At 38.9% G+C, this 14,056-nt stretch overlaps 1 protein-coding gene across 1 annotated transcript in view; it reads right to left on the minus strand.

The window, feature by feature from the left end:
- Positions 1-14,056, minus strand: part of Eml6 (EMAP like 6) — a 314,487-nt gene that overhangs the window by 179,329 nt on the left and 121,102 nt on the right. Inside the window, exon 2 of the mRNA XM_051200701.1 lies at positions 7,944-8,103. Within this exon, the coding sequence (XP_051056658.1) occupies positions 7,944-8,103 (160 nt within the window). The remainder of the gene's footprint in view (positions 1-7,943; positions 8,104-14,056) is intronic.

A 14,056-nucleotide genomic window follows, 5' to 3' on the forward strand; every position in this document is an offset into this window, starting at 1 on the left:
AGAGAGGGGGGAGACCCCACCAACACCTACTGGAAGAAGCTATGGGAAGAAGGCAATATAAGAGAACACCTAACAACAGAAAGACAAACATGACACCACCAGAATCTAGGGAATCTACACCAACTAGAACGGAACACAACAACAAAGCAGAGGAAGCAGAAGGGTACCACTTAAAAATTAGCATCATAAAAATGATAGAGCCCTCAAAGAAGATGTGAGAAAATCCCTTAAAGAAATGGAGGAAAAAACAAACAACAAAGTGGAAGAAACGAACAAATTCCTTAAGGAAAATACAGAAAGCCAAGAAAAAAACAATTAAGCAGGTGAAGGAAACAGTTCAAGACTTAAAAACTGAAATAGAGAAAATAAAGGCAACACAAACTGAAGGAATTATGGAAATAGAAAAGCTGGGCAAAAATTCGGCAACTACGGACACAAGCATAACCAACAGAATTCAAGACATGGAAGAGAGAATCTCAGGCACAGAAGATAAACTAGAAGAAATAGATTCATCGACCAAAGAAAATCATAAATCCAACAAATCCTTAACACAAAACATCCAGGAAATGTGGGACACCATGAAAAGGCCAAACCTAAGAATAAAAGGCATAGAGGAAAATGAGGAAGCCCAGCTCAAATGTGCCGAAAACATATTCAACAAAATCATCGAGGAAAACTTTCCAAATCTGAAGAAGGACATGCCCATGAAAGTACAAGAAGCATACCGAACCCCAAATAGGCTGGACCAAAAAAAAAAAAAAGACCCCTCGACATATAATAATCAAAACACCTAGCATACAGAATAAAGAAAGAATATTAAGAGCAGCAAAGGAAAAAGGACAGGTAACATATAAAGGCAGACCTATCAAAATTACACCTGACTTCTCCATGGAAACCCTCAAGGCCAGAAGGTCCTGGATAGATGTTCTAATAGTATTAAGAGAACACGGATGCCAGCCTAGGCTACTATATCCAGCAAAACTCTAAATCACTATAGATGGAGAGAACAAGATATTTAATGACAAAACCAGATTTTCCCAATATGTATCTACAAATCCAGCCCTACAGAAAGTATTGGAAGGAAAACTACGCCCACAAAAATGTAAGCAACAGATAATCCAACTACACCAGAAACCAAGGGTGAAGCAGAACTAATATATTCACAATACCACTGCCAACAACAAACCTAAATCAAACAAGCATCAACAATCAATGGTCCTTACTCATTCTCAACATTAATGGTCTTAACTCACCAATAAAGAGACACAGGCTAACAGAATGGATATGAAGAAAGAATCCATCCTTCTGCTGCATACAAGAGACACATCTAAGATCCAAAGATAGACATTACCTCAGGGTAAAGGGTTGGGAAAAGATTTTCCAATCAAATGGAAATAAGAAGCAAGCAGGCATAGCTATCCTAATATCTAACAAGTTAGACTTCAAACCAAAATTAGTCAAAAGAGATGAAGACAGTCAATTCATATTCATTGCAGGAGAAATCCATCAACACAAAGTCTCAGTTCTGAACATCTATGCCCCTAATACAAAAGTCACCCACATCTGTAAAAGAAACACTTCTAAAACTCAAAGCTCATATAAAACCTCACACACTTATAGTGGGATACTTCAATACACCATTCTCACCATTATACAGGACCATAAATCAGAAACTCAACAAAGAAACAAAATAACTAACAGAAGTTATGTCTCAACTGGGGTTAACAGATATCTATAGAACATTCCATCCAAAGACAAAAGAATATACCTTCTTCTCTGCTTCATATAGAACCGTCTCTAAAATCAACCACATACTAGGAGACATAACAAACCTCAACAGATACAAGAGAATAGGAATAGTCCCCTGTATCTTATCAGACCACCATGCTTTAAAATTGGAATTCAACAACAAAACAAATAGCAGAAAACCTGCAAACTGATGGAAACTGAAAAATGTGCAATTGCACCACTCCTGGGTCAAAGAAGAAATGAAGAAAGAAATTAAGGACTTTCTAATATTCAACGAGAATGAGGATACAACATACCCGAACTTATGGGACACCTTGAAAGCAGTGCTACGAGGGAAGTTCATTGCACTAAGTGCCCATATGAAGAAAATAGAGGATAGTCACATAAGAGAATTAACAGCGCAACTGAAAGCCTTAGAACAGAGAGAAGCAAACTCACCCCGTAGGAGTAGACACCAGGAAACAATCAACTTGAGGGCTGAAATCAACAAAACAGAAACCAGGAAAACAATACAAAAAATCAATGCAACAAAGAGTTGGTTTTTTGAGAAAATCTACAAGATAGACAAACCTTTATCCAAATTAATGAAAAAGCACAGAGAGAACATGCAAATTAACAAAATCAGAAACAAAAAGGGGAACATAACAACAGACACAGGGAAATCCAGACAATTTTTAGGTCATACTTTGAAAATCTGTATTCCACAAAAATTGAAAATTCAAAGGAAATGGACAAGTTTCTGGATAACTATCCCTTACCAAAGAACAGACAAACAACTTAAATAGACCTTATAACCTGCAATGAAATAGAAGCAGTCATCGAAATCTTTCCAACCAAAAAAAAGTCCAGTGCAGAATTCTACCAGACATTCAAGGAAGAACTAATACCACTATTCCTCAAACTGTTCCACAAGATAGAAACAGAAGGTTTATTGCCAAACTCTTTTTATGAGGCCACAATAACTTTGGTACCCAAACCTCACAAAGACACAACTAAGAAGGAAAACTATAGATCAATATCCCTGATAAACATCGTTGCAAAAATACTCAATAAAATACTGGCAAACCGAATTCAAGAATATATCAGAGAAATCATCCACCATGACCAAGTAGGCTTCATCCCTGGAATGCAGGGATGGTTTAACATATGGAAATCTATCAACATGATCTACCATATAAACAAACAGAAATAGAAAACCCATATGATTATCTCCCTAGATGCGGAAAAAGCCTTCGACAAAATTCAACACCCTTTCATGATAAAGGTCTTGGAGAGATCAGGAATAACAATTTAAGAGCAATATACAGCAAACCAACTGCCAACATCAAACTGAATGGAGAGAAAATTAAGCCAATTCCTCTAAAATCAGGAATAAGACAAGGCTGCCCTCTCTCTCCATATCTCTTCAATATCCTACTAGACGTTCTAGCTAATGCTATAAGACAACAAAAGGAGATCAAGGGCATCCAAATTGGAAAGGAAGAAGTCAAACTGTCTCTATTTGCAGATGATATGATAGTTTACATAAGAGGCCCAATAAACTCTACCAGGGAACTCCTACAGCTGATAAACACCTTCAGCAAACTAGCAGGATACAAGATAAACTCAAAAAAATCAGTAGCCGTACTTTTTTCAGACGACAAAGAGACAGAGAAAAAAATCAGAGAAACATCACCCTTTACAATAGCCACAAGAAACATAAAGTATCTTGGTGTAATGCTTACCAAACAAGTAAAAGACCTATATAATAAGAACTTTGTGGCTCTAAAGAAAGGAATTAAAGAAGATAGCAGAAAATGGAAAGATCTCCCATGCTCTTCGATAGGTAGTAAAAATGGCAATCTTGCCAAAAGCAATCTGCAGATTCAATGCAATCCCCACTAAAATCTGAGCACAATTCTTCACCGACCTTGAAAGGATAATTATCAACTTTATATGGAAAAACAAAAGACCCAGGATAGCCAAAACAACCCTATACAATAAAAGAATTTCAGGAGGTATCACCATTCCTGACTTTAAGCTCTACTACAGAGCTATAGTTCTGAAAACAGCCTGGTACTAGCATAAAAATAGACAGGTAGACCAATGGAATCAAATTGAAAATCCTGATATTAACCCACGCACCTGATTTTCGACAAAACAGCTACAATTATACAATGGGGCAAAGACAGCATCTCCCAACAAATCCTGCTGGCACAATTGGATGAGGATGGGTAGAAGACTGCAGATAGACCCATGTTTGTCGCCATGCACAAAACTCAAGTCCAAATGGATCAAAGACCTCAACATCTTCCAGCCACACTGAACCTCTTTGTAGAGAAAGTAGGAGGTACCCTTGAACAAATTGGTATAGGCGACTGCTTCCTGAACTCCAGGGGCACAGACACTGAGAAAAATAATTAATAAATGGGACCTCTTCACACTTAGAAGCTTCTGTAAGGCAATGGACACAGTGGACAAGACCAAACCACAGCCCACAGACTGGGAAAAGATTTTCACCAATCCCATATTTGACAAAGGGCTGATCTCCAAAATATACAAAGAACTCAAGAAACTAGTCAACAAAACACCAAATAACCCTATTAAAAAATGGGTTACAGAACTGAAGAAAGAATTCTCAATAGAGGAAATTAAAAAGGCTGAAACACACCCCCATCCTTAGCTATCAGGGAAATGCAAATCAAAACAACCTTGAGATACCATCTTACCCCTGCCAGAACGGCTAAAATTAGAAACACCAATGATGACTTATGTTGGAGAGGATGTGGAGAAAGAGGAACACTCCTCCACTGCTGGTGGGAGTGCAAACTCATACAGCCATTTTGGAGATCAGTATGGAAAATGGGAATTGATTTACCACAGGACCCGGCAATCCCCCTCTTAGGCATAAACCCAAAGGATTCACATCCATGCAACAAAGACATCTGTTCAACTATGTTCATAGCAGCCCTATTTGCAATAGTAAGAACCTGGAAGCAACCTAGATGACCCTCAATTGAAGAATGGTTAATGAAGATGTGGCACATCTACACAATGGAATACTACTCTGCAGAAAAAAATAATGGTATCTTGAAATTCGAAGGCAAGTGGATGGCACTTGAAGAAACCATCCTGAATGAGGTAACCCAGTCACAAAAAGAGGAACACAGTATGTACTCACTCATATATGGATTTTAGACCTAGATCAAAGGATCACCAGCCTATAATTCACACCACCAGAGGAACTAGGATACAAGGTGTATTCTAAGAGATTCATATAAAGTCCCTCACAGAACTGGGAAGGGACAAGTCCCCCAGAACTCAGGGGAAGTGGGGGGGGCAGTGAATGGAGAGAGAAGTTGGAGAAAATGAGCGGGAGGAAAGGAAAACATGTGGGACCAGGAAGATTGAGCCTGGTTAGTAATAGAAGATAGGAAAGAGGGAGAGAGAGATAGAGATGAGAGAGAGAGAATAGAATAGAGGGAGCCAATATTGGTTTGAAGATAAAATTGAACACAAAGAAAGGTCTAGAGAACTACAACACTGCTCCCAACTAACAATTTGAGCTTCCGTGGAACGGCTATCATAAATGCCCTTCCCAGAGTGTGAGATCAACAACTAACTTATCCATGGAGCCCTCAACTAATGTCTGTTGGAAACAAGATCAAATACCCATACATAAACACTGAGTCGAAGTAGAACTCAGATGCAGAGGGAGAAGACAAGACCAGGCGGCAGAAACACATAGAGACAGCTTACCTGAACAAGGAGACATTAACGGGCCAACAGACTGATAGCTGGGAAGCCAGCATGGGACTGACTCAGGCCCCCCTGAATAAGGGTCTCAGCCAGAAGGATTGAGCAGTCTAAGGCACCTCAGACAGTGGAGCCAGGATGTATCCCTGGTGCACAAATGGACTTTGTGAACACAATTCCCATGGAGGGATAACTGCCTTAACCTAGAGACAGGAGAGAAGCCCTAGTCCCTACTTCACATGACCTGTCAGATCTACATGATCCCAACTGGATGGCATTCCCCTACATATGGAATTGGGGTGGGGGGATGGGAGGGTGGTTAGAGTGCATAGGAGAGAACAGAGAGGGTTAAAGGAAGGGAAGGGAGGAGGGAGGGAAGGAGGGAGAAAGAGAGGGCAGGAAGGAGGGAGAGAGAGAATGAAGGAGGGAGGGCGAGGGAACTGGGATTGACATGTAAAATAATAAATTAAATTTAAAAAAATGCTTTGACTCCAAAATTTAAGTCCAAGGACAAGTTACTGGGGAAAAGGATTTCTATTTTTGTTTCCACAGAAAATGATAAGATGTGGATTCCTTCTAGACTAATGTGGTTTGATCATGCCAGACCGCCTGAAACAGAGTACCAGGTGATCCTACATTCAAAACAGCTGGACAAAGCAGCCTTACAGACTACAGCCAGGATTTCTGAATCTTAGAATCCCCCATGACAGCGCCTCTTACCAGCAGGAAGTAGTTTGGAAAGGGCAATGCCCAAATTCCCAAATATTGTGTATAAATATTTGTTTTCATTTAATTGGACTTTGTTATATAAAATAAATAAAAAAAATGACTTACAGCAGGTCAACTCATCTTTATCTATGAATTTCCCCCTCCCTTGTTTGGTTTAATGTCTAAGAATGACTTCACTGGTTTTCCCATGACATTAACTTACAAAATTAACAGTGAAATTAGCCAAACACTTATTGAATAAATTAATTGATATACAAAGAGACGGCAGAAGGGACACCATGTAGAGACATAGTGAAAGCTGCAGAGAAAAGCTGCAACCTCATCAAAAAGGTGAATGCAGCTAGAGCCCAGAATAAGCCCTTTGTATTTCCATTCACTTTTTAGAGCTATAGTAACATTTTTTCTATCAAGTGTTGTTGTATGTCCTAGGAAGGAGAGCTAACTAGTGGGTATTGTCTTCATATCCTTACCATGTCTCTCTACAAGGAGGCAAACAGGCAAGCAGTGAACTTCAGGTGAGGATCGGAGCATGACATAGAGCACACACACACACACATACATATACATATACATATACATATATGTGTGTGTGTGTGTGTGTGTGTGAAACAAGCTTGTTTTTCATATCAATCCCAGTTCCTCCCCTGTTCCCCCAATGGCTCCTGTCCCATCCCCTTTCTGCTCCCCTGAGAGGATGAGGCCTCCATGGGGAGTCTTTGAAGTCTGTCATATCATTTGGAGCAGGGCCCAGGCCCTCCCCCATGGACACAGGGCATTTCAAAGGCACAGTATCTGGCAGACAAATCATGCATTGTTAACAGAAAATGCCCACCTACAATGTTTGGGCTTTGTTCGATGCTACATCAAACTTCAGATGCTGAAATGAATTACTAAGAAACTGTAAAGATAAAGCTGGAGAGATAGTTTGGTAGCTCAGAGTACTTGTTGCTCTTGCAGAGGACCTAGGTTTGTTTTCCAGCACCCATGTCATGTAGTGCTTCACAACCATATGTAATTCTAGTTCCAGTGGATCTGATGACATCTTCTGAATTCCAGACATGAATGTGATATACAAACATACATGCAGACAAAACATTAATATACATTAAATAAATAAAAATTTTGAAAATATTAGTCAAAGCAATGTTTAAATTATATTATACATGGTTATGACTTGGAATTTAAAGGGGTGTGCCTGAAAATGGAGGAGGGGTGGGACTTTGTGTTGGTATTATTATAAAGAAAAGAATTAACACACAGGAATTGGTGACAGCTTGAATTAGAAGGGAGCTGAGGGGTGGAAAGAGGGAAGAGTAAGAAGTGACCTCAAGGTAGAAAAAAAAAAATCATTAGGAGGTAAAGTGAAAACCTGAAAGCAAAAGGCATAGTATTTGTGTAGGGGTTGAGCTCTGTGAAAATGGCTTGGTGCAGCTCTTATTCCAGATAGGATGCTAATAATGGGACAAAATAGGATTACTGAGCCCCAGTGGACCTAACCTTATGAGTTCCCTTGCAGAGCATTTTCACCAATAGTAGTAGAGTAGGAATAGGAAAACCAAAACTAGAGTCTGTTGAGAGTGTGTACTAATCTAGCTTAAAAGGGGCCAAACAGTGAGGAAATCTAGGATGCTGCCAAGGGGAAACAGCAAAGGTTGGTAGCTATTTACATTATAATTTTAGGTAAATTTAAGAACTCATTAAGGAAAACATAAATGAAGAAAGGTACGCACCTGTCCATCTGAGTCAAAAGCCAGGCATGCAACTCCATGTGTATGGACATCTTTGAGAATAGACACAGTCTGGACACTATAGGAATCCCAGATGCATATATATGGCTCCTTCCCAACTTGGCCAGTTGCAATCAGAGTTTTATCTGGATGTAAGGCAAGGCTGAAAAAGAAAAAGACCTCTTTTCACATTTTCTTTCTTTCTTTCTTTTTTATAACCAAGTCCATTTAAATGAAAACAAACATTTATAGACAATATTTGGGAATTTGGGCGTCGTTCTTTCCAAACTACTTCCTGCTGGTAAGGGGCACTGTCATGGGGGATTCTAAGAAGATGCAGAAATCCTGGCTGTAGTCTGTAAGGCTGCTTTGTCCAGCTGTTTTGAATGTAGGATCATTTGGTACTCTGTTTCTAACTGAACAAAAGTTAATATATACTGATCATCCTTTACCTCAACTTGTACCTTATTTTAAATCATTAAACCAGATGATCTCAGAAGAGTCTGTCAGTTCCGAGAGGAATAAGTTGCTTGATGATTATAAATTAAAATGCTCAGTTTTGGCCAAGAGTAATAAAACTTGATGGGAATTTTTATCTAATTTTACCTACTTTGTTACCTTGAAAATCAACATGATGGTTCTATCACTGGGTTAAGTAACATTACTGATTTTCAAAATATTATTAAGCATTCAACCTAGATTTTGATTTTTAATTTAAAAATGGTGTTGCTAAGAGAAAGTTCATGTTTCCATTAATTAGCAGGCTTGCAGATGTACAAGACAGATCCTGCCCTCATTGGGATTCCAAAACACAGAAGGGTCCCAAGGTCAATACTGTCTATGTAACTGTTGTCATAGGGTGTGCATTTCAAGTGAAACCTTTTTTACGTAATTTGAAGTGAAACTTTTTTTTACGTAAGCTGTAATGACACCAAGGGAACTGTAGATCACTAAGCCTGTGGCTTGTGGAACACTTTTCCTCTGTGGATCCAGCAAAATAAAATTTCATCAAATACCAAGTTGCATTTTAAGGAATCTGCAGCAGTCAAGAGAAGAAGCCAAGAGAGTTAAGATGGAAAATCAAGCACTTTCAACACAATGTGTAAAAATGCGTACCTTCCCAAAGACAGATGTTGGGAATTAAAAAAAAAAAAAAAAATGAGAAAACCAAAAAATGGCACTTTCGCCAATCTGGAAAATTAGCCTGTTTATCCAGCACTGGGTGGAGTCAGGCAGGTTCCCAGGGGCTTGAGACAAGATGGAGAGGGGCTTGAGGAAGACATTCCTCCACAGGTGCTCCAGCCAAGCCCTGAATGGAGGGTGTAGAGGGATATTCACTTTGTCTCATTCTGTGGCATTGACCACACCCATTGGGGGTGGAGCCAGGGGTGGAAGTGACCTGTGGAAGGAGGTCTGAGGAGGAGCCTGGATTCGAAGAGGAGAGCATTCAGTGGAGCTTGCTGGTGTTCATCTGTCTCGGTTGTAAGTTATTTCTCCCTGAATAAACATCTATTTAGCCTATTTGTTTATCCTGATCCTTATTTAACCGCAATATCTGGTGTCAGAAGCGGGATCAGGATTTTCACGGGACCTGAGTTTCACCCAGGCGGCAGGCGGCAGACACCATTCCCCAACGGGCAGGGTCCCTTGCCTAACAAGGTGGACTCACCACAGCTTTGGGACATTTGCCTCTGTTCTACAACTCCTTTGCCTCCACAGCAGGCCTGAGAAGGCACTCACTGTTTTTCATTTTTTGCCCATTTCTGCACTTTGCATTCGCGCAGAGCCACTTGGTGCCCGCCCTGCTTGTGCATTTCCCGCAGTTAGCCCTGTGGTACTGGCAGTTCCACAAGACTCATTTTACTCATTTGTCTAACAAAATTTAGCTTGCCATAGTTCGTTAAGAGCTATTCTACAGGGACCGGGATCAGAAGGACCGTCTGCTGCCAGATGATATTTGGCGGTACACTTCCGGACACTGTTTGGTAGTACACCTCCAGGCGTTAACTACCACAAGCTGAGATCTACAACTAAAAGCATCAAAGTTCCAGGACAGCAGAATTACACCTAAGGTAATTGTAACATCCTTTGCAATTTAAGATGATATAATATCTGAGATCAATTGTTCCATACCTATGGCAGATAATTTTACAATGCAGTACTTTAGGAATTATTTTACTTCATATATAGAAGGAAATTTAGCAGAAGAAAATTATGACTGGATCAATATGTACTTTTATTTTGTAATAGCAATGGGTTTCATCATTAACCTGATATTCTTAAAGAAATGGTTTGAGATTACAGCAAACAGTAAGGAACTTGTACAAACCATAGGAGACTTAGTAACAATGATTTGAAACATTGAAAAGGATAGAATTCAAAACATAGAATGTTTAGAAAAAAAGTTTCAGAATATTGAAGATGGAATTGGAGAGCTGACAAATAGAATACAAACCGTGGAACATAAAAATGACCAAGTAGAAAACAGAATTTGTTCCATGTCTGATACCTCAATAACCAGAACAGAAACAATGCAATGCATTAACACACTAGCAAAAACAGCTTGTTCCTGGTTGGAGGAAGCTACTAATAAGTTTAAAAAACTGGAACATCAAATAGAAAGACTAGATGATAGAATCTCTTCCATGTCTGAGGATAATGGCAAGCTAGCAGATAGAACATAGTTTCTGGAAGGCAGTTTACATGCCATTCAGATAATATCTAAGGATGATAAGATTAAAAGCATGGAATCATTTGTAGTTGGAGAAAGTAAGAAACTGACAGATGCAATGAAGTCTGTAGAAAGTTATTTGATTCAGGAAGTTCAGACACTCAAAGAAACAATGATGAATAGATTTCAGGCTTTAGAAGACCTTCAGTCTGATACATCAGAAGAAGAACTAGAGGTAACAGGGCATGAAAAAGACTTAAAATTTTCCATACCATTTAGGGTCAGGGGAGCTTTCCCTGTATTTATTAATGAAAAACCAGCAACAAAAAAAAACACCCAAAAGGTGTCATTGCATATCAGTGGGAACCAATACGTATGAAAGATTTAAAAGGTATAAAGGAAGCAGTAGTCTCTTATGGCATGCACTCACCATATGTGAAGCAATTAGTAGAATCATGGGCAAGGAATAACAAGGTAACCCCTAAGGATTGGGATCAATTAATATCAGCTGTCCTTGAAAACTCCTCTCAATTAGAATAGAGGGCTTTATGGAGAGAGGAAGCAAAATCTCTTGAACTTCAGGGCTTAAAGAAAGGTTATAAAGCTCCCCAAGATAAAATTCTTGGTGAGGGTTTCTATGCTGACCAGAAATCCAAGCTGCCTATGATGAACATATCTTGTCTCTATGCAGTACAGAATCTTTGAATGCTTGGGATAAGGTTCATGAATTAGGAGAAAGGATAGAATCCTATACCAAGATAAGGCAAGGACCTAGTGAATGCTTTAATGTGTTTCTAGAAAGATTATCTAGGGCAGTACAATTAGAGGTAGCAGACATAGATTCTAGGCGAATACTCATAGAATCTTTAGCTTATGAGAATGTGAATCCTCAATGCAAACAGGTGTTTTGGCCTTTAAAAATGTGATCAGCACCCTTGGATGGTCCTATATACAGACAACATTGAGTATAATGACAATAAGACTGAAGCATGGGTAGAAGGCATCAAGATAACAGAGGTCTTAACTATGGTGATATAGAAGCTTGGGTAGGAGAAGCCATCTCCAAAGGTTTGAAGAGATATCAACATGTCAGATGTTATAACTGTGGTAAGATAGGACATCTAAAAAGAAATTGTAGGCAAAGCTTCCTTAGAAATAACACTCCCAGGAATGAATCTAACAGAAGGCCTCAGCCTCCTGGGTTATGGCAAAGGCAGACACTGGACAAATGAGTGTAGATCGACCAGAGACAAGCAAGGAAACCCTTTACCATTGGAAAACTCCTTGGGCGGGCCTTTCAAAGTCCCCCATGTCACAGGTGGTCTGAACATTTCCAGTCACAGTGGAAGACAATCTCCCACAGGACAATTAGAAAATCATGTGCCTATTATAAAAACTCATACTGCTCTGGATGACAAACTAGTGATGGAAGTTGAATCAAACATGACAGAAGGAAATAAAAATGTATATTTTGACAAACCTCTATAAATAGTCAAAGGCCTAGATTAATAGTTAAGATGAATAACAGACTGTTTGATGGGTTACTTGGCACAGGAGCTGATGTAACTATCATAACTAATAAATCTTGGCCTCAAAGATGGCCCCTGCATGAGGTAAATGTTCAGTTCTTAGGGATTGGAACCCTGTCTCAGGTAAAACAAAGCACGAGATGGATTGAATGTATAGGACCAGAAAGACAGAGAGGAAGGTTGAGACCATATGTGGCTGATGTAGTGATAAGTTTATGCAGTTGTGATCTAGTACAGCAATGGAATACACAGATAAACATTCCTCCAGTATTAGATAGGAACCATAAACGACCTCATGATTGTGGAAAAAATATTATACAGTAATATACCAAATATCCAGATACCAAATATCCAGGTTGTACAAAAACAGAATATAACTGCTGAACAAACAGAGGAACCAAAAGCCCTACCTTTAAAATGGCTAACATAGGAACCTGTTTTGGTAGGACAATGGCCTATGACCTCTGAGAAGTTAGAAGCTTTAGGAACAGCTAAATGCTGGACATATCGAGGAATCAACCAGCCCTTGGAATTCTCCTGTAGTTGTTATCAAAAAGAAATCCGGTAAATGGAGAATACTTACAGACCTGAGAGTTATCCAGCCAATGGGCTTTCTACAGCATGGAATGCCCTTGCCTTCTTTGATACCTAAAGAATGGCCTATTATAGTTACTGATTTAAAGGACTGCTTCTTCACTATACATTTACAAGAACAAGATAAAGAGAAATTTGCCTTCACGGTACCTAATTACAATAATTCTCAACCGGTGAAGAGATATCAATGGAAGGTTTTGCCACAAAGAATGCTAAATAGCCCCACCCTGTGCCAATATTTTGTCCAAAAACCACTAGAAATAATTCGTAAACAGTTTCCACAATCCACAATCTATCATTACATGGATGATATATTGTTAGCTGACTCTAAAGGAGAAATATTAGAAAAAATGTTTGAGAAAGTAAAGGAAGTTTTACCTCGTAGGGATTACAAATTGCACCTGAAAAAAATGCAAAAAGGAGAGTCTATCAACTACTTAGTATATAAAATAGGCCTACAGAAAATTAGACCACAAAAAGTCAGATCAGGAGAGATCGCTACCAGACTCTTAATGATCCTCAAAAACTACTAGGAGAGATTTCTCAACTGCAAACCATTATTGGAGTAGAAGGGCATCATTTGAAAAACTTGAAAATGGCTCTAAAAGGAGACTTGAATACTCCACGAATACTATCAGCTGAAGCTGAAAAGGAATTAGCATGGGTAGAAAAGAGGATACTAGAAGCACATGTGGACCATGTGGATCCAAACCTAGACTGTATTCTGGTTATATTACCATCTAGAGAATATCCTTCAGGGATTTTGATGCAGAGAGTAGATATCATATTAGAATGGATATTCCTACCACAAAAACAGAATAAAAAACTAAAAACATATATAGAAAAGATCTCTGACTTGATTATAAAAGGTAAATTAAGACTTCATCAGCTAACAGGAAGGGACCCAGCAGAAATTATAGTACCTTTAACTAATGAGGAAATTTCCTTCTTATGGAAAGATAATGAATATTGGCAGAGAGCATGCAGTAATTTTTTTGGGAATGATTATCAACAATTATCCCAAAAGTGAGAGAATCAAATTCATAAAGAAAACGATTTGGATCCTTCCACACATTGTAAGAAAAACACCTATTTCTGGAGTTCCTACATTCTACACTGATGCAAACAAATCAGGTAAGGCAGGATATAAATCAGGAAAAATTAGTAAAATGGTTCAAAGCCCTTACAACTCTGTACAAAAGGCAGAATTGTATGCCATTCTCATGGTACTTATGGATTTTACAGAACTCCTCAGTATAGTTACTGACTCTCAATACACAGAGAGAGTCGTCTTACACATTGAGACTGCAGAATTTATTCCT

This window comes from Phodopus roborovskii, unplaced genomic scaffold (genome assembly GCF_943737965.1).
Source record: "Phodopus roborovskii unplaced genomic scaffold, PHOROB, whole genome shotgun sequence".
Lineage (NCBI taxonomy): Eukaryota > Metazoa > Chordata > Mammalia > Rodentia > Cricetidae > Phodopus > Phodopus roborovskii.